Source organism: Paralichthys olivaceus, chromosome 4, assembly GCF_024713975.1.
Source record: "Paralichthys olivaceus isolate ysfri-2021 chromosome 4, ASM2471397v2, whole genome shotgun sequence".
NCBI classification, from domain to species: Eukaryota; Metazoa; Chordata; class Actinopteri; order Pleuronectiformes; family Paralichthyidae; genus Paralichthys; species Paralichthys olivaceus.
The window spans coordinates 18,841,753-18,862,857 of NC_091096.1; the positions used below are offsets into that span (position 1 = coordinate 18,841,753).

Sequence of the window (21,105 nt, forward strand, 5' to 3'; positions counted from 1 at the left end):
GCCCACACAGACACAGGCAGAACATGCAAACTCCAAACTGAAAGAAAGATTTCCTACTGTGAGTTAACAGTCAATGATCCGATTGCAGAAGTAATTATATTCTAAAAACCTCTTCATCCAATCCGAACATGTTTCTGCTGAAACATAGTATTTCTGCTGTGCCAGAAAAAAGAAGAGAACAGTTACAGATAAAAGAATGAGAAAATAGAAACATTTCAGACATGTTGGGTATTTCAAATTTAGTTTTATTAACAATGCATCCCTTTGATAGGATTGTATGTTTCTTTAGGTCATCAATGCCCCAAAAACATACTGTACACATTATACAAGGGAAACCACGATTCAGGCAACAAAAAAAAGAAAAAAAAAAAAAAAAATCTTTTAAATTATAATACAGTCTTGAGGAAAAAATATAAATAACTTTTTTTCTTCTCTGGTTGAACTCACTCTATGGTACAGACATATAATAAATAGATCGGATCTGACATCACTCAGTTGATCTATGAATCATCTCTCTACGAGTCCATTTTTGTAGCAGCATTATAGCAAAAACAAGCCAATGGAAACAGAGATCCCTGTTTCCCTGGAAACCTTTTAAAAATCCTTTAGTCAGCACACACACACCCTCCCCTATCTCAGCCAATGACAGATAGTGATATTGCGTTGTGGAAACAGAGTCAGGGGGTCGTTATATATTCCTACAATGTGATGGCAGCATGTTATGGCAACCTATTTATAAAGTTTTACAAGCAAGAAACGCGTTAAGGTGACATTACAACTTTGCCATGCTTGTTGCACATGCAGTGGAGGTGAAGCACAGAGGTAAGAAGGCATAGTCAGGTAGAGCTGCTGGGCGTATGCAGGTTCTGCAATCATCTCTGAGCAGGGTTTGGTACTAAATCTGTAATGAATAAGTCTACAGATTACTTGTACGACGGAGCATTCTTCCAAAGACCAACCACCTCCTGAGAAGCTCACTTATAATGTAATGACTGAATAAAATACAATAAAGGTCCTACAGAAGTAAAGGATGGCATAAACTAGCATTAAATTACATGCTATTCTCATGTACCGAGTAAGGGTGGCATATATAGTGCTTAAGAAAATATGATACTAGTGATGTTTGATTGTCTGAGATACAAGAGATAGAAAAGGAATTAGCGGTCTGTGCTGATGAGAGGCTACAGGGTTGTAGGAAGCGATGAGGTGAGAGAAGCAAAAGCGCATATCTGGCTAGAACAGATCACAGGTCAGGGTGGGATATGAGCCAGGAAGGCTCCAGATACGTTTTTTAAAAACAACAGGATTCCTCTGTAGTGTTTTTGTTTCGTTAAGGAGAAAAGAACGCAGGTCCAAGGAATCACTGGGTAGACACAACAACATGCCTTATTCATTTCATTACAGAAAAACACCACCTCTGGAAAGAGATAAAATGTTGATAGAATCATTTCATTTTCTTTTTTTGTTTTGTTTTAAACACAATGTGAGTCTTAATGATCCAGCTTGTCCTTAAGCATTATGTTGATGTATTATTGAATGTGGTTCAAGATTGCCAACCCATGTGAAAACAGTATTTGGTTAAACTGCTCCCCCTTGTTCCTGTTAAAAGAAGAAAATAAAGTTTGAGACAGCATTAGGCATGTCAGGTTAAACCTAGTTTACAGATACTGATGTCCGTTTCCCAGCTTGATTTAGCTAGAAGAAAGGTGAGTGGTGACCACTTCCTTATTGTCCTTGGCTATGGAACTCTGTTTTGAGCAACAGAAACACACCAAACGTTTCCCCATCCTTGGAGCCATAACTTAATTTCTCTCAGTCAAGCATTCGTTCCATGTTTGTAGGGTGGCAGGACCGGGGCTGTGCAAGGAACACGAAGGGGAAAGGGTGATCAGGATTGTTCAGGAGGGTCAACGTCCTCTTCGACAGGTTTTGGTAGCTTCGTCAGGATCGCCTCTGCTTCCTCGTACATCTGGAAAAGAGGGAAAATGTTTGAATATATGGGATACATATAGAGATTCAGAATGGGATAGGGTGGGTTTATTTTCTTACTGGCATGAATTGCACATCCTGGAAGAGCTCCTGTATGAAACGTCTTGAGGTCAAGCGAAACATGCAGTGGGCCAAGAGGTGAGAAACCTCGGAGTACAGGCAGATGTCGTCAAATGCATACGGAAACTTCTCCTTTATCCTAAAGAAACAGAGGGGATTTAACTCGTTTTGAAAAACGATTTCTTTTTTTCTGTAAATAAACATGCATCTAAAAAATTTCAAGTAAGTAAAAGAGCTTTACGTCAGTAGTCCTGTTTCGTGGCCTTTGGTTCCAACAGAGGAGCTGAGGTTGATGATGAGGCGGAGAACCTCCTTCCTCAGCAAGACTCGGGAGGCGGGGCCGTCCTCTGATATCGCCTTTCCGCCTAAAAGACATAAATAAATACATAAATACAATAAATATAAAGCTGTGCCACTGCTTTATCAATATTTTCTTATTCCATCTGGGCGGCTTTGTGCTTCCACACCCTCTCTATTTCCTTTCCTAAGTTTAGTTCTGTTTAATTTACTGTCAAGCACAGACACCAACAGGTGCTCTGAGCTACTTCTTTTATACTTCAATCAAATATAAAACAGATTTTATTATAGCCACACACGGTCACACTGGCTCAATTTTGTGTCATCTGTCTTCTGAATATCATATGGCAATTCATGCAATGTCATACTGAGCAGTTTTTTTTAAATGATAAAGGAACAAAAGACCATGCAGTTTGTTTGGGTATTTGACAAGATATCCTGCATGTTGTGGTTTTTCTTACCGAGGACAACGTCACCAGGTGTGGGCGTGCTACAGATGGAGCCTTGTGACACAGCAGCATCGCTGCAGCCTGACACTCCAGAGAACTTGGACTGAGGCATCACCTCCAGGCGATGGCCGCTCTTGCCTCCCCATGATGGAAAGTCAACATAGTCTGTCAGAGAAAAAACAAAACAGCATATTTTATTTTCTGCACTGACTTTAAAGTAAATCCATGTGAATGACCCAGTGTGTGTGTGTATTTGTGGGCTCACCCGTGCAAGGCTGTGTGCTGTTGAACTGTGGCTGTGTCGGGTATCCGAGGACGATGGCTCCCACACAGTACAGGCAGTTTTCTTCGGAGTGATCCTGCAGTCCCGTCTCGTCTAAGCCCACTGTGTGGTTCTGGGTGTCGCCTCGACACACTATCAGCTCAGAGATACTGAACTGCTGCTTTAGTAGAGGGATAGCCGGGCGGTCACCTGCAGAGGGAAGAACCATGGGGAGCACATATAAACACAATCAACCAGTCCGATTCAAAATCATATATATTTGTCATTTGATTATACATGAAGTTTTATTTACCATCTCCATCACCAAAGAGGAAGCGTTTTCGCTCTTCGGACGGGGGGCTGATTCTCTGCTGAAAGTAAGCTAAGTCTCTGATGTGGAACATATCATTGATGTCCATGGGCAGTGCTAGGCCAATGTAGTCATCGTTGCACCCATAGGTGATGCCAGAGACCATAGAGCGCACTGAAGAGCAGCGGTGCAGGGTGCTTTGGTTGATGGGACTGAGCAGCTCCTCTTTATCCAGAGACGCAAAGCTCAGAGCTTTCAGAAACCTAGGGAGGGCAAGAGGAGAGGTACGTGAGAGGATCCGGGGGGAGAGACTGGGACAGAAAAGGAACATGGGGAGTAAGTGAAAAATGTTGGATAAAAGCACAGAGACAGAGACTCAGTGAGCAGACAGTGAGAAGGACGTTGGGATCTCAACAGACTCTAATGCCAGCATGTTATCAGGGAGGCAGCTGCAGGTAAACAGTAGAGTCCAAGTGTCCAAGTGTGATACAAGCCAACGTGTGATACAGTCTTCAGGCATAGAAAAACTTGACCTACTAAGAAACTAAAATGTCTATGAAGGGTCAAAGATGTATCAGTATGGCTTACTATCTATATAACTGCCTAAAATAAAGACTGTTTGATACCAATATACATCAAAGTATGTAGGTTCTTTGCACGTCAGTCAACAGGAAAATAATTGGGACTTTTGACAATCGATTAATCCCCAAGAAAAAGAAGAAAAATCCTCAAACATTCATTGGTTCAAGCTTCTAAATTGTATGAATTGCTGAATCTTAAACAAAAATAAATACATCCTGAATGTTTTTAATTTTTGATGCTGCACTCTGGTTCCTAGTTTTTTTTAACTATTAAGACTGTTGGTCAGACAAAACTAACTTTATGAATATGTCACTGTGATCTTTCTCTACATTAATAGACAAAACCATGAAGAGGTTACTCCAGGAAGTAATTCACAGATTAACTTTCTCCCTCATAATTACTAAAGACTGATTTAGACACTGATGATCAATCACCTGAATGTTATATATATATATATATACACACAAATAGCTGTAAAATAGCTGACAGTGACTGTGAGGAGAGTTGACTGTATAGTTGGAGTGAAGAGCTGGTAACTTTACTTTAACATCTATATTGTGGCACGTATCTCTACCTGTTCACTTCTAAGAAAAGTCTCAGCTCCAAGAGGCAAGAACAACCAGCAACTGACCAATCTACACAGGGTTTAGTCACACTACAGGACTACAGGAGTCAAATCAACTGAAAAACAACTGTAGGCAAGGAGTCATAGTTGAGACTAAACTAAAACCAACGAGGACCTAATTGTCTGGATCTGTGCTAGGACCTATTTCTCTACTCAGGAGGACATTGGGTCGCTCCACCCACCACGGTACGAGTGTTCTGGACAGCCTGCGGTACGGCTTTAAGACGTTGGGTTCTGGACAGGTGAGCCTTCTGTCTGATAATCTGACAGACATAGCAGAAGGTGCACAAAAAACACATTATCACATCTGTCATTGCTGAGGCGGACAGAAATCAAAACTCCTGCTTAAGCTAAATGGAGGAGGCATATTTGAGTTGTTACTGGGACAAGAGAACACATATTTTTCTCATGTTGCAAAGACACACATATTGTTAAAAAAAAAAAAGAATAAATACATTCATGTACACAAATTAAAAACAGGCACATTCAGTTGCAGCAGTGTTTTGTGTCGTTCAGTCCCTGTCACTAAGACTTACCTGCGAGGTGTTAATCTAGAGTCCAGGCTGCCAGTCTTCATAGTGATTGTGTCAGTGAAGAGTACGTCTTTGGCAGGCGAAGCCAAGGCTTCACTGTGAGACAAAGATGGGTGTATCCTCTGCTGCTGCAGCCTCTTCAACGTAGCGTAGCCCAGCGCGTCTCTTGGGCTGGTGTACATGAAGCTACAGTCAGCCAAACTCTTGATGGTGGTGACTGAAGGAGACTTGAGAGATTGAGCTCGGCGAGGGAGTGTGTGCGAGGAGCCGGGCGGTACCAGAGAGACAGTGGACGACTTCGACATTGACATGTGGTTGGTCTGAGCCTGGGGTGTGAGGGAGGAGAGTGTTTTGACAGTCTTGGCAGAAACCACTGTGTTGAGACTCACACAGTCAGAAGAGTCTGGTTCAGGTTCGGGATGGTCAGGGTTTCCAACGGTCTCCCTTGAGGGGCTGGAGCTCATGGAGCTGATGCCGCTGGTTGTGGTGTCCGTGTTAAAGCTCTGACTGCGACTTTTAAACTGAGTACCTCCGCCGCCACCGCCTCCACCCCCTCCTACATTGCCTCCACTAGAGGAGGAGCCACCATCCCCTCCTGCCAGACGTTCTCGGCTGCTCTGCTCCCGCTCACGGCTGGTGTGCTCCACAGCCCCGGGCCCTGCTAGACCACTTAGTGCAAGGCCTGAGCCTCCTCCCCTAGCCAGCCTTCCATCTACAAGGTGCTCCTCAGAGCCGCCCCTGGTACCAACAAAGGACGTCTCCAGACTCACTGTGGGACTCTTTGGCATTCCTCTGCCATTAAACACGGGGGTGAAGACATCCCCCTGGTTTGGGCTGTAGACTGAGGGTTCGGTCACTGTCCTGTTACGCCTCATACTCCCTGTCTTGAGTTCAGTAGGGGTGCGAGAGCCTGATGGCATCTTGGGATCACTGGTGGAGCGCAGCTTCTTGCTGGGAAGGGACAGGGAGTTAAGGAAACGGGTGCGAACAAAGCGTGTGGAGGCCAGGATGGTGAAGGGGCTGCGGTCCTTCATCGGTTTGGGGTGAAGATGGAAGGACTCATCTGACTGGTCTAGAACATCACACTTGTCATCGTCCAGTATGTACATGTCTGAAAGCACAAAGAGTTGATGAAGACCACAGCAGGAGCAAAAAAAAAAGCAAATGTCTGGTGTAACTGCCCAAAATACCAGATTACTATGATGGTGGAGAAAATTAACAAGACTTTCTCTCAAAATGTTGACAGATAAAATCCTACATACTTGGCTGAGACTCGCTCTCGCTGTTGTGACGTGAGCTGGTGGATTCAGAGTTCAGACTGAGCGTGCTTGGCACTGAGGAAAGTTCGGAGGTCAGGTGTGTGTCGACCTCGTCTGGAGTGACAGGCCACAACGTCCTGCGACTGTGTCTGACTGCATCCCAGCCGTACTGCTTCAGCACCTCACAGCCCTGCCTGGTCTTGGATATGACCCCCAGCACATAAACACAGGTCCTGTGGACAGAGGAAAACTCTTAGTGGAAATACTGAAATTAATTCAGAAAAAAACACAAACATCCTGCTAAAAGTGTCTGTTCAAAATGATGACTTTAAATATTCAAATCTGGGTATTGTTTAGTGAAAAGTTGTAAAAAAAAAAAAAATTGATATAGGATAAGCATACCCTCGTACTGAGAGCACCTCACAGTGCTGAGCCAATGCGAGGATGTCAGGAATGACATTCTCCTCCTGCAGGAGATTCAGACCCCAGTTTGAAGAGCCAATGTTGCCCTGCACGGAAAACAACACACCATCAGACCCATCTCTTTGTAACTTTAAATATTACATTGACAGTTACAGAGTAACTGAGGTGATAGAATGTGACAGTAAATGTGTTCCTCACCAGTGCCCAGAGAGCAGCCTTCAGTTGTTTAATGCCCTCCCAGGTGTCCAGCATCGGGGAGCGAACTGTGTAGCTGAGGTCAGGAACCACACTCTGGAAAAGACAGATGGTAAGAACAAAGCCAGCTGCATCTAGATAAACCACTTGCTCCCCAGTAAAACAAATATAGGGAATTGAAAAATGTAAAAAGGACGCAGTGTGCTGTTGAACCGATAAAAAGTAGTTACCTGAGCCTCTAAAAGATGACAGCCTGTCTTATCATGGACCAGCTGTCCGTACAAGTGCACAGGAAGATAGACATTTGGTCTTTGTAACCTGGAGAAAACCCAAAAAAATGAGAAAAATACAGTTTGCATAGCATCCAGCGGTTTGTCAGATGATGCTGACAGTATTCAAGAGTCAAGCTTCTCACCTTTGGTTGCTGCGTCTGACGTAGTTGTCTCCATCAACAGGTTTACGGTAGGTTGTTAGTGCTTCGTTGAGCTGCTCCTCTATCAGGTCCACATACTTAAGATTGTATTCCTGCAATCCATATGACATGTAGGTCACAGAGTTGAACTGATTCTTCTGTTAGTTTGTGGTCTTATCATGATTTAGAAGCAGATGATTTAAAAACTATTATTAAATGGATATTCTGATCATACCTTCTGCCATTTATCCAGCTGTTTGCTCACATAACCCCTTTCATTGAGGTAGGAGAAACCTTTGGGAATGGACAGGAACCTAAACAGAAAAAAGATGCACAGGGTATTTAAAGAGACGTGAATGCGGTTGGATGATAAAACAAATCAAATATATTGTAGTCCAAATTCTGGTAAGCATTGCTGATGTGGTAAACATGGATCGATGGTTTTCTGAGCCTAGTTTAGATGAAACCATGACCAAAGCTTCAATCCTAACCAGAACCTCAGTGAGCGGTACTTTATGTGAACTGGGAGGGAAAAACGATTCAAGCTGTATAAAACTCACCTGAGGAGCAGCAGGAGGCCTTTATCTCCCAGGTGGGACAGGGCTGGTTTTAGCTGGATCAACGCATGAAGGTTGGCCTGTGAAGCAGCAAAATATAACAAGTCAGACAGCAGGAAGCATAAGCACACTACAGAGGAGGGGACAAACAGCCACAGCTCATGTCCATGTAAATCCAACATATTTTCTCTGCCTCTTGCAATATGTTAAATCTTTGTTTCTGTGTTAACTTAAAGCAAAACTCTACAAGTTTTCTACCTTAAAAATGAGTTTGGCCGTTCACTGACTTGAAAAGGGAGAGTGGAGCTGCTTTCATTCCCACTCCGCACCCAGAGTTCTGTCCTTGCTCTTTGGTGAGCTGGTGCGATCTCCTGTGAGAAATGCTTTCTGACTGATACTCTCAACTTAAACTACCAGCATGAAAGAATAGAGTTTTGAGTATTTGTTACAGTGGCAACTCTTCTGGTTTGGTCTGGGTGGGACTACACAGTCGCAGATTGATAGTTCGATTCGTTGATAGTGATTTTTTTCTGCATGAAAACCACTTCATCACTTGGACATGGAGCCCAGCAGAATAAATCACTAGTAGTAGCTCCAGAGGGCGCTGTTGCTCTGTAAAGTTAGACAATGTAAATTCAATGCTCTGCTCTATATTCATTCAGTTTCTCACTCTCTCTCTCTCTCCCATGTGAGGTGCACAGCAGAGCCACAGCCAATGAACAGCTCTACTGTGTTGACTGTAGTCAGTGAGTGATTCATGTCACCTTGTCCTCGCACGACTCATCCAGAATGTCCAGGGCCTCCATGGATACGGCTTTGCTGTGGTCATGAAGCTGCGTGACCAGCAGCTCCATGCCCCAGCTACTGAAGAACTCCACGCCCGCACGCAGCAGCACACGGAGGTGTTTGGTGGCATACAGCCTACACGTCTGCTCGGTGAGACAAGAGGGTTGTAGGAATTGTTATTGCTGTCAAGAAGATTATGTTTTATGTGTCTGTCTGTTGGTTTGTCAACCGGATTACATAAAAAAACACTGAACTGTTTTTTTTCAAACTTGGCAATGGAGTGGGCCAGGGAAGAGCCAGTAAATTAAGCTTGGACCCTGCGGATTGGGATGATTTTTGCTGTCACTTTCTGCAACATTAAGTGAGTTATCAATTTCTCAGGAAAAAATGTACAGATCTTGAAAAATATTTAGGTCTGTTTGGCCTTGGTGGTATGTGCCCTACAAAGTGCCATTCTTACTTTCAATTGCAATATTGTAGCACTCACAAAATGGCAATCTTTATTTTTTCTGCATAAACTGCAGTTGCAAAATGTAGCTCCAACTAACTTCAAACAGATGAGTACAAGGAAATTGCACGTTTCAGAAGGTATTTTTATGTTCCTGTGGCTGTCTCACATCAGTAGCAGCAGTGAGGATCTTGGAGAGGATCACTCTAGCCAGACCGTCTCTGCTGTAGTCCAGTGTGGTTACAGCAAGTTTGAGCACAGCGTCCTGGTTCTTCACAGAGCAGAGATTCAGCAGGCTGCAAGTACAAATTGGACACGTTGTTAGCAGGACCTCAATCTAATGTGTCTTGTGGTTGGTTCATAAAAAGAACAAATGCGTCTGAGATTATTTAAACTCTCTGGGCCTGGAAAAGGTTTTTCTGTTCACTCACCACTGAAACAGGCCACACTTCTCCAGCAGTTTGACTCCCTGTGGGTGTGCAGAGAGCGTCCCCAGGAAGAGGAAATAGTGTTGGCTGAGTGTGGTGAGCAGGCCGTTACTCTGCAGACAGCGCTCGGGCTTCAGTCCTGAGGACGAGGAGAGCCACAACACCATGTCCCTCACCAGCTCCTCCAGGTAACCCTGACCATCCTGGTGACAAGAGGGGGAAAGAGAGAGGACAGACAGAAGAGTCAAATTAGAGAATGGCCAAAGGTAAAACAGGAATATAAGGTTTGTGTGTCATTTCTCTCACCTCATCTGAGTCCATGAGGAACTCAACAAACTGACAACCAACCACAGTGAGTTGTCTGGCCTTAACGTGATCCAGTGCCAGTCCTGCATACAATTTACTACTGGGCTTATAAAAGTACAGCAGCCTCCGCACAAACCTGCATCAAATCAAAAAAAATAAGCTAGTCAAATGATTTCCCATGTTGCAATGGGGTTTTTGATGATATGAAGGGGGTCTCACTTGTGCATGTGTTCATCTTTGTTGTTCCTGAGGGTTACATTTGGCCACTAGGAGAAAATAACACAAGTTTTAATATAAGACAGGAAAAAGAGTTTACAATTGGAGTCTGTGGTGCTACATGAGAACTGCCTGACCTTCAGAATGGTGGCAATAAGCAGCCAGTTCCACTCCAGGTTCTGCTTGTGGTTGAGAATGTGACTGTCTCTCAGGTTCATCATAAGTGCTTCTTCTGTGTCCTGAAACATTGATTTTACAATTATGATAAATAGGAACAAATACTGTTTGAATTTCTTTACAAATTATAATACAATTGTTTGCTTTGTGAAAAACATATTCATTTATTCAATAAAGAAACCGAACTTAGTTAAAGGCGTAATAACTTTAAATCTGCTGCACCTCATTCTCACATTGAATCTCACATATTTAACTGGAAAGGAGCAAAAGTGGAAGCATTTATTAAGTTTACAAATTGAAGCAAGTTGCTCAGAAATTTTCACAATTTTACAACAAAAGCACATTCAGTACATTCTGAGATTAAATATACAGTACATATATATCAACATGGAAATTCAACCATTTTGCAGGTGAAAGAAATGCTGTGTCTCAAATCAGACACCGGCTGTTGTCCCCAAATCAAAGTTGTGGTCCATTCACCGAAAAAAACACCTAACTTAAAAATGAATGTTATACTTTCTTGCATGTGGCCCCTGTGTCACATGCAACAGAAATAACAATCGATGACGTGTCTTTCTTCCGTGGCAGCAAATTTGATAAAACATTTCTTCTACATACATACTACATAACTATGATGTCGACCATTGAGGGTTTTACTTTTTGACTGCCTTTAATGCACCATCCTGGGACTTATTGTGCAAGTATGTATGTTTTCATACTTGTCTGTAAACAGAAACTTAAAAAATGATACTGTGAGTATGAGAATATACAACCTGAGACACAACCAAGGTTCTCTTTTCATTTGTGAAGAAAACTACTGTACCCGTTTCCCCCTTTTCAGTGTTTGTGCAAAGCTAAAGTAAACCCAAGCCCAATGTTTGTAGTGAACACAAAGAGATGAAATTGATATCTGCTAAGAGAAGGATGGCAAATTAGCATTTATACAAAAAAGTTTGCCTTTAAACAAACTAAATATGTTGATGTTACACGGATGATGGCTACATTTTAAATCTAGAATGTGAGAAGTGTGTTTGTCTTTACCTTAATAACGTAGATATCCCTGTGGACACGCGAGTGGGACTCTCTGCGGCTATGTGACGACACCGACTTGCGAATGATGTGATCCAGGTAAAGACTGTGTGGTTTCAAACCTTTCTTCTTCTTCTCATGGAAACGCTTCAGATTGTTGACCGCTGCACTCGCTCGACTGGAAACACACAATTAATATTAGGGATTTAATTCAGCTTCCCAAATATTTAGGATATATTTTATTTATAATTAATTTCTGGAAGTGTATTTAATTCACTGTTTGAATAGTGAGAAAATGTGTTTGCACTGAAAATATTTTTTTTGAGAGGAGAAGCAGACGTGTGGGTGTAACAGTGTGTACTCACAGTCGTTTCTCCTGGGGGATGTCAAAGGAGGCTGCCATGTTGATGAGGGTGGGAAGGCAGTGCAGGTGGTGACTGTGGGAATGAGGAAGGATGGTGTTTGCCTAAACATGAGAGAAGCGGGTGGAAGAAAAAGCAGAGATGCATTTTGAATTAGAATCACAGTAACTCAGTCATAGCAGGCAGCTTTTCAAATGACACAAATCTCTGTATGTTTTGCAGTGACACACAGCAGAAACATTCAGGGCTTTTGCAGTGTGTGAGATGGCAGTGAGAAAAAAAATGTTCTCCTACAGTTTTCCTTAGTATGCCGTGTGTTGTTTCCCCACTTTCTTAATTACCATGTGTAGAAGTTCTCCCAACAGGATGGTAGCTCTGATAGCGAGCTGGTCATCGCTACTTGTCACAACTTCTACAAGACCCTGCAGAGACAAAGATAAGGAAAGAAGGAAGGTTATGGCTCCAAAAGAAACATTCACACCATACAGCTGCTGTGTAGAACGGTAAATCAGACATGTGGTGTAAAATCATGCAACAATACAATCAGAGAAACCATTGTGTATGATTCTCCTTAACTCACCTCCAACAGCCCACTGGAAATAAAGGCAGACAGAACAAATCCCAGATAGTTGTCCATCAGATCAGGCCTAATGAAGCAAAGAAGAAACTAAAATTACTGAAGACAAGTTACAGGAAATATTGTCTCAATCTAATGAGCAATAAAATTTGTTGGCAGAACATGATGTCCTGGTGAAGTTGACCTTTGATTTTTTTTGGGGATATAAAATGTCATCACTGTTTAATCACATTTTATTCTATCAATGCTTCATTAATAAGCAGATTCATGCCAAAAATGTGTATTGTGGCCATGACCATGAGAATCTTATCAGACTAAATATGTAGAAATCAGAAGAGATATCAGGTACACGAGAATGGAAGGGACATAGGTATATACGTGTGGACAGACAACCCAAGAGTTGACTCCATGTTCTTCTCTCTCACCTTGAACGGGCCCGATGGGGCAGGATGACTTTGGCCTCAGCAGCAACAAACCCATCAGACAGTCTCCAGGTGTCCTGGAACCTGGCAGGGTCTGAGGTAAATAAGAGCAGAGATGATCCTAAAGGTTACTGTGAACGTAACTATTAGGGTTCTAAAACTAGAAAGCTTTTTGCCATGACCATACAGGGCCACATTGCCAATGTGGCTGCAAAACAACCAAATTAGTGTGTACCAAAATACTTTGAATATGAAAATGAATTGTGAAGATATAAAACAAATGTTTTCTCACCAACACTTAGAAGACCTTCTGTGAAGTCTTGAGTTATAATGGGCACCGGAAGTCTGAATATCTCATACAACACCTCCAACAAGCCTTTCTGCAGGGCAAATTACAATGAAGGAATCATAGTTACTGACAAAGTGCTTCACAAATAAAAAAAAAACATTAAAAATACAAGCGACCCATAAAAATAATAAAACACTTAGGGTAAATCAGGGGATGCAGTTGATTTAATGGAAGCCACTAACTCAGCTTTAGTCATATATCTTATCTGACATATATCTTAGTCAGATATCTCACTCTGTCAATACTCTGACTGGAACCAAAACAAATGAAAGCTGGTTTGGGTCTTCATCTAACCACAGCTACAGTAAAATGAAGGCCTAATGGGCATACATTCTACAGACAGGAGATCAGCGAGGTGTTGGCTGCTAGGGAAGGAACACAAAAGCTATCAACTTTTAATTCTACTAACTTCCTTGTTCTTTCAGAAATTCGCTGTGAATATTTAGAATGTAGCTGTTTCAATACTTACCCTAACTTCCATATTTGGTATGCAAAGCAAGCCAATTAAAGACTGGATCCCGGAATTTCCAGCCTTGCATAGGTTGATAATCCCTGAGTGACAGAAAGAGACACATGTAAACTCATGATACCTTCTAAATAAAAACACATTTCATATAAAACAATTCATGTAACTCTGTCTAAGCCCTTACCAGACCAGGAGCGGAAGGCTGCCACTATGGCCATTCTACTCGACAAGAAACGGGCTTCTCTGTCCTCCCTGAGAACACGAAAACATGCACATACATTAATAAACAACGCACCACGTTCCACACACACAACATCATCGGATCTCTTTTTGCACAGAGCACTGAAAAACCTTTCACAAAGGTTCCAACAACACCATCAATGTAAAACTTGAAAGGATGTAAAAAAAAAAAAAAAAAAAAAGAACTGATAAAAGACCTTTTTCTATAAAGGCAAATCTTTGAGAGTGACCCAAAGGATGGTGGCATCACATCCTCTGGGCAAGTCACTGTGGAGTCAAGAAGCCCTGATAACAAGGGCCATATCATAAAAACACTATACAAGCCCTCAACTTTCTCGACACATGGTGTTACCAATATAGTAACATAGCAAACTCTAAACAGAGTGAAATGTCAGAACACTATCTTTATTGTCTGTAACTTAACAGTAACACTGTTCATACCCACTGCCACACACACTCACTTGAGTTGCCCTTCAGCCGTGTCTGCGTTGTGCCGGTAGTGAAAATCTGTGAAAGGGGCGAGGATTTGCTGGAGGACAGACACACAGACACAAAAGATGGATGAGTACAAAATATAACAGACTTTTTAAGTGTAAGTAACCCACCAAACTTCTCGCAGTAATAATGACCTAGCTATAGATCTCATATGACATCCCTGTGGATATAATGACTGCACTGATGAGATGCTGCTGTCTCAGGTGCCCGTTTACAGACAATGAGGCTTTAGAGAAATGTTCTAACTAGTTACTCTAAGCTTCATGGGAAAGAGACTTACAACCTGAAGCTGTTAATCCTGGAGCACACTGGCTCATTTATGAACAGCAGCTTCCTCTGAATTCATATCTGTGCGTACCTCCAGCTCGACGTCCACCCGTACGTACTGGCGGGTACGTGGGTGGTTGAGAAGATGGAGTATGGTGGTGATCAGTGCTTCGTTGATGCGACTCAACTGACAGTCAATCACACTCTTCAGGATGGTGCTGAGGCCACCTCGTTTGGCCACCACCTCTGGGTTCTTCAGGGCTGCGCGTGGAATTATTCAGCAACAAAGAAATATCAGACGCTTTGTTTTCTTCTTTCTCGCAAATGAGGTATTTTACAGGGTTTATTTCTGTCCATGAACAGAGCGACTTTCTGAGGCCAGGCACTCACCTAGCTCACATACGATGGCGATGGCCGCGCGGACCATGCGGTCTCTCTCTTGGAGTCCATCAGTGCCAATAGCAATTAGAGAGTTTGTGATAGACGTGGGAAACAACATTGCATTGACAGTGATAATCTACAGGAAGAGGGAGAGGAGAGAAACATGAGTCAACGAGTTTAGACAAATAGAGGCAAAAAATATCTGCAATGTTTTTTTAGGGCCTTTCTGAGAGTAACTGAATGTATTCTGAGGGTCACATATGTCAGACTGTGCAATGTATGAAGTGATGGAGAAATACATTTTATAAGAGTCCAGGCTATATGTAATGAACACAGGGGGTAATATTACTACCTATATGGCAAAGTATTCCTTTACAGAAACCAGACCTGACTCTGTGTGTGTGTGTGAGGTAGGTGTACAGTAAACTACAGAAAGAGCTAAAAATAACCTCGCCCGCAGACTCGTACAAAGTGTACACACTCTGACACTGCTGCTAACCCAATGATATTTCTGGTGGCACTGTGTGCTGCCTCTAAAGCTGATGTCGAGTGCAGAGGGCTATCTCCTAGTGAGTGACACTGAATATACAAATTAATGGCTGCAGAGGAATGGAAAATAAGAAATAATCATGCTGTGTTCCATATATCTTACCTTTCGGACTAGTCTCAGAGCCTGAGTTCTCTCGCCCTCATTGCTCTGCTGGATGTCGATGCATCTGAAACAAGAACACAGTGGCATCATTAGTCATGTCCTTCTCGTTTCCCCACAGAGAGAGAAAAATAAACCTGTCAACCAAATAAGTACGACTGAAGCATAGCACAAGAACCATGCAAATTTCTGAAATATGCATTATTAACCCACAACATGAGGATGAGCCCAGATGTTTCCATCTGACAGCAGGATCTCACCTGGCTATTAAATAGTCCACCTGTAGTCTGAGGACCTTCTGCAGCACGGTGGTGTCTCTAATGAGGTAGCGGAGCGCCCGCAACCCTGCTGCACGCACTTCCTTGGCCTCATTCAGTAGAGCTAGTCGCAGACTAAGGGCGAAGAATCAAGGTCCAAAATTAGAAAATGGGAACGGCAAAAGAATAATTATACTTACAAACTTGATTTATTCCCTGAGTTATTTCATATGCACAATGGATTTAAGATGCAAATGTATATTAATCACCAGGCCTTACTATCTAAGAGTTTTACTTGGCTGCATAAATAACAAGCTGATGACCTGGACAAGAGCATGTGTTGACAAAACTAAAACTACTGATAAACTGTCACTGACAAACTTACCAAACAATGATTTCTTCGTGTGTAAACCCAAAGTTTTCTTCACGGTAACCAATGCTGCATAGCAGCTGTAACACAGAGACAGAACAAGAAATCGAAATGGATAATCCTATGGTTTCACTGGTGGTAGTAACAATCACAAAAGCACTGGGACAACACATTCACAGGTCGTGTAGTTGGTGCAGCATTTTGTCACCAGCATTTGTTGCTTATGAGTACATGTATATTTTTGATGAATAAAAATAGAGGGTGAGAGAACAGGAAGTAAGCTACAGGTTGAATGATTCTTTTGAGCTGCTTTCAGACATGCACTGAACTTCATGCAAGAGGCTCTAGACTTTCTAGTTTGCCCCCTAGTAAAAACTCCAGATAATGTCTGAATAAGCCAATGTAAGAACACAGCAGGAGCGCTATGATGACGTTTGTAACACAACACAGATACAAATCTCTCAGGATGAAAAAGACACAGACAAAGCTATAAAGAGAACTTTTGGTAATAAGGGTCGAAGCTGGTGTTGATGTGCAGTAAAACAAAAACATGTGATCGCCACTGCAGAATTAATACATTTCATCCGGCCTGTGCTGCACCACCCCTCACCTGAACACTCTGTGTTGTTGTGAACACGTCTGAGCTGACTACCTCCTGCTGCGTTGTTCATGTGTGAAAGGCAAACTCTGGAGAAAGTCCAGACCCAGGACATTCACCGGCTTTCATTTCTGAAAACTACTTTGTATACGTCTTCTGCTGTGAACCTGACTATTTGGCTCTGTTTGGTGTACCCTACCAGGCCTGCTCCAGCTCCTCACCCACAGTTCCTCAATGATTAACAGCGGCCAACATACTGCTGGTGTATAAATCATTCAAATTATATGGACACAAAATGCTTTGTCCATAATAAACATAAACAAAATCAGTTCATATTGAAGGCTATTGATGATGAACTGCTTTTGTTTTCACGTCTTCAGCGATAGTTGGTGTCATCTGGCTAATGCTAACAAAAGCACAGTTTAGAATATGCATAATACACACAAAGCAGTGAGTAAGGGTGGGTGATCCTCATAAAAAAAGAAATCATACCAGAAGCTTATGAAAAGTCGATATATAAAATCATCAGATCACCCACCCTAAGCAATGGGAGGAGCCACCACCTTTTGAGCACCCTGAGGCACCCAGGCAGTGCTACTTTATCACAGCAGGTAACCTAAGCCTTTCCCGATGCAGCATCAGCAGAGGAGCCGATGAGTAAATCAAAAGGGTAATTTATGTGTGATTGCGTCTTGAAGATGAAAATAATCCTCTTCTCTCCTTCATTACAAACCACAGAGCAAGGGAAGAAATGGAACAGGATGGGTGAACAAGGGCATGGTGAGTAGGGGGTTGTTTTAAACCAGCTGTGATGTCAGAGTCCAAGCAGGCAGGAGGGGGGCGGGAGAGGAGATGGGGCGATGGGCATGTGACACTCTCCGGGGGATTAGGTCACCCTTACTGTCCTGGAACCCTTATAAGGCATCAGAGGCATGGTGCTCGAACAGACGTATACACACACGTCATGACTATTACCCTCCTGTCAGTTGTAAACAAGGGAGTTAGGTGTACGGATTACAGACGCACAACTCAGCCTCACACTTAGCCTCCAGTCAACCGCACTGCCAGCTGCACCGTTTTCTGAAGGCCAGCACAAACTGGCTGCAGGGCCACCAACAGTTGGAAAAAATATGTCCATGACACACAGTCAGAGGTGGTTTACGACAGCGGGGGGCTCAGTGCAAATCAGCAAACATCATTATCATTACAACCGGTGCCCAAGGGTGGTGAATTGGACATTTTCTCAATGACAAGATTTTCAGTTTTATATTATTCCTGTTCAAAATTGCAAGAGGGCCCAAGACTATTCTAATGTGTGAAAGATGAAAAGCAGAAAAAGACCCTGCAGAGGTCACTAGTCCATCAGTGAGGCCACAAAGAAAAAGACTCAAATCGAAAAACACTTCCAACCCATTCCATCTGAACCGTTATCTGCAGCGGAACGAATAGAAAACGAACTAAATCTCTTATTCTTCCTTCTTTTTTGCAAACAATAAATCTGTGCATCACTGTCACCAACTACTGTTAAGTATGACACACACAGCCCAATAAATATCTTCTCTGGTGCCCGATAAATGATCACTTGACATATGAGAAATTTAGAAGCACGGCGTCCGTTTATACTGGAAGACCTTCACTTTTACCCTCAGTGGTAGAAAATATAATGTTTGGAAGTGACAGTGTCTCAGGTTCATAAAAACAATAACCAGACGTTAAACTTCTCAAGTTTCAAAGTTAGAGTGCTGCACATGAGTGTTTTACCATCCCTAGAGCTCCTGTTACAGTCACTGTCAGCATCACAATGACAAGACACAGCAAGGCCTACTGGCAGCAACACCCAAGAGGAGAGGATCAAGGAGAGGTCAGTGGTAACATGACAGCGGATGGAAAGCACAGTTAGTCAGTCTTTACAAAGAGTTAGTCACACGTCTTGAAAAGATTGATGATTGTAATTGCAGGTTTAACAGCCCTACAACTTTATTACCATCAATAATGATCTGTATTGTCAACACTGTCTAAAGTAATAAATAAAACCCTGTGGTAAAAAAATAGAAATCTGGTAGAGTTACCTTTATGAAGTTGTTCAGGTGGCCCAGTTTTCGCATGTTACTGACTCCATGTGATTTGGCCACATTTTGGAGGATTTCACGGAAGTTTTCTGATGGCTCTGCAGGAGAACATGAAGGAAATACAATGTAACTAAGACAAATGTTATATTACACCATATTGCCACAATAACAGTCAATGAACTGTTTATGATATGTTGCAGGAAGGAAGTTGGTTTAGCTGGTCCAACTAAATTAGTGTGTACAGTCAAAACAAGGTCTAGACTGTAAAAGCAAGACTTGAGCAGGGAAATGGGTTTTTTTTTTTTTCGTTTTCAGTTCCTTTTAGAAACTGTGTAAAAACAGAGGAAAGTAGCTCCAGATACTGTATTTCAACCAAAAGATCAATGCTGCAGAAACAAACAATACACCAGCTTAACAAATTGAATACAAAATTTTCTCCTCAGCAACAATGTTAGCCAAGCGTTTCAATCTGTCAAATAGTAGCATCTCAGTATAAGCCATCATTCGAATTACTAACAGCCGGACACATTAAAAGACGTGTTAAAGTGTCAATGTATCGACTATTACAATCCATTTTCTCAAGTACCGAATTTACATAAGTACAAAATGTACAAATGTAATTTTATCCATGAGAAAAACAAACTGCATCTGTGGTAGATTTGATGAAACCAAACAAACACTGATGAGCATTTTCTGCTAAACTTGTGGTAGAATATAATATTGCCTAACTGTATCAGACATAGCCTGAGCTGCATAGACTGACGCAGCAATGATCTGCAAGTGCAATATTCTTCCTCTGGGATAGACTGTCCATGTAAGAGTGTGCAAAAAACATTTGTCATGGTCAGGATTTGAAGTTTGATGACCTTGAAAGTCTTGGATGCAGACACACCTTAGTCGTCAGTATTAGGATTGCACAAAACTCACGTCCACAGTGTTATGATCCACTTACCCTGACCTGCAATTAACCCTTGAGGTCCAATTTCTTACACGCAGGACCCTTTCCGATTCCATGAAGAAACAGCTGGCAGATTTAATGCCCCTCCACCTCATCCCTCATGTCGATTAGACTGAGACACTCTTGACTTTTTATTCATCTGACATTCCAGATGCTGATTGACGCTGGTTTGCAGTGAATACAACCAGTGTGGGTCGCTGAGACAGGGATTGAGGGGTGTACATTATTGCTGCAGGAGGAGAAGAGCTGCGCAGATGTATCAGAGAACAACTCGAAAGAAAAACACCCTGCCGCAGCATGTGTTGTATCTTTAACTCCCCAGCTAACAGCCCATAAACACACGAGAACCTACAGCTAGCTCTAACCTCAGGATTACTGCAGCCCTTGTGGCGGTTCGGCTTGATACGAGCCTGTTTTGTCCACTAGCACCAACCAAAACAACACACCGTCGCCATGGGTGCTTAGCTGTGGCATCTAGCTAATGCTAACCCTGCTAGTTAGTTAGCTCGCAGCCGCCTGTTATTATGGTATAGCTGGCTAAACCAAACAGAGAGGGGGGAGTGAACAGCATCACTGACGGGACATGGGCACCGACGACCAATGTTTTCCCTCCTCGGAGCCACAGTTTGCAGAAACGCGCCTCATCCATCTTGAACAATAATCGCTCTCAGGGTGATGATGCTTACCTCTGGTCAGATCCAGCGGTACGTTCTCCTCCCCGCTGTCATTCCGACCTGTCAGAAACACACAGCGGCCACATGGTGAGGGATCCCGCCCGGCTCATCACATGCCCGGGAACATCTACTTTCGCAAAATTCCGCCATCACACATGCCGCTCAATCGAGCTTTTCACGCTTACCTCGCATCCGAAGACTCCGGATAGGACGGCCGCGGAAGCTGGCCGCCATGTTTCCAGGAACATACACAACACCGGAAACTTCGCGGCTTCTCGCGAGAAAATAGACGAACAACGGGGGAGACTTCGGGGACATCGCGTCACCGCAGCAGACCCGAGATCAGCTGGAGCCTCCTCCATCACCATCCGATCTGAGATCAGCTGGATCCTCCTCCATCACCATTCGATCTTATAAGACGGAGAAAACATGCATCTGACCCGGCGACTGCAGCATGGTCGATGGGGAGAGAGATTTTCTTACACATGTAACACTGATATCTCTTTTTGTGATTGATAACTTTATAGTTGATATTTGCCAGTGAAGTATTAGTTTTAGGTGCCTCGCTCTTTACTTGGTACCATATTGATGTAGTTATTGATATCCATGACTCACTACATCCATCCAA

General features: G+C 42.8%; 1 protein-coding gene across 3 annotated transcripts; it reads right to left on the reverse strand.

Moving 5' to 3' along the window:
- Positions 1 to 224: 224 nt before the first annotated feature.
- Positions 225 to 20,768, reverse strand: LOC109641101 (rapamycin-insensitive companion of mTOR). 3 transcript variants are annotated; one of them, XM_020105425.2, is made up of 38 exons: positions 20,663 to 20,768; positions 20,490 to 20,537; positions 18,846 to 18,943; positions 16,194 to 16,258; positions 15,812 to 15,943; positions 15,555 to 15,618; positions 14,912 to 15,038; positions 14,613 to 14,782; positions 14,221 to 14,288; positions 13,704 to 13,771; positions 13,523 to 13,605; positions 12,997 to 13,084; positions 12,708 to 12,798; positions 12,286 to 12,352; positions 12,047 to 12,127; positions 11,709 to 11,809; positions 11,356 to 11,521; positions 10,275 to 10,376; positions 10,141 to 10,187; positions 9,922 to 10,057; positions 9,619 to 9,818; positions 9,357 to 9,483; positions 8,718 to 8,882; positions 7,957 to 8,033; positions 7,632 to 7,710; positions 7,400 to 7,509; positions 7,215 to 7,302; positions 6,988 to 7,080; positions 6,769 to 6,875; positions 6,370 to 6,599; positions 5,111 to 6,218; positions 4,757 to 4,837; positions 3,371 to 3,630; positions 3,061 to 3,267; positions 2,808 to 2,960; positions 2,291 to 2,414; positions 2,050 to 2,188; positions 225 to 1,969 (listed from the first exon to the last, which is right to left on the reverse strand). In XM_020105425.2, exons 1-38 carry the CDS (start codon positions 20,709 to 20,711, stop codon positions 1,889 to 1,891), a joined length of 5,280 nt encoding a protein of 1,759 aa, XP_019960984.2. In that variant the 5' UTR covers positions 20,712 to 20,768; the 3' UTR covers positions 225 to 1,888. The 3 variants fall into 3 exon arrangements, with proteins under 3 accessions (XP_019960984.2, XP_019960983.2, XP_019960982.2); XM_020105424.2 differs by lacking the exon at positions 4,757 to 4,837; XM_020105423.2 differs by lacking the exon at positions 4,757 to 4,837 and having other exon boundaries at positions 3,371 to 3,678.
- Between the last annotated feature and the right edge of the window lie 337 nt (positions 20,769 to 21,105).

Coding starts and splice junctions, on each gene's coding strand:
- LOC109641101 (XM_020105425.2), bottom strand. CDS start 20,711: ATGGCGGCCAGCTTCCGCGGCCGTCCTATCCGGAGTCTTCGGATGCGA. Junction 18,944..20,489: donor ACCGCTGGATCTGACCAGAG/GTAAGCATCATC, acceptor GTTCTCCTGCAG/AGCCATCAGAAAACTTCCGT. Junction 13,085..13,522: donor TACCAAATATGGAAGTTAGG/GTAAGTATTGAA, acceptor TTTGCCCTGCAG/AAAGGCTTGTTGGAGGTGTT.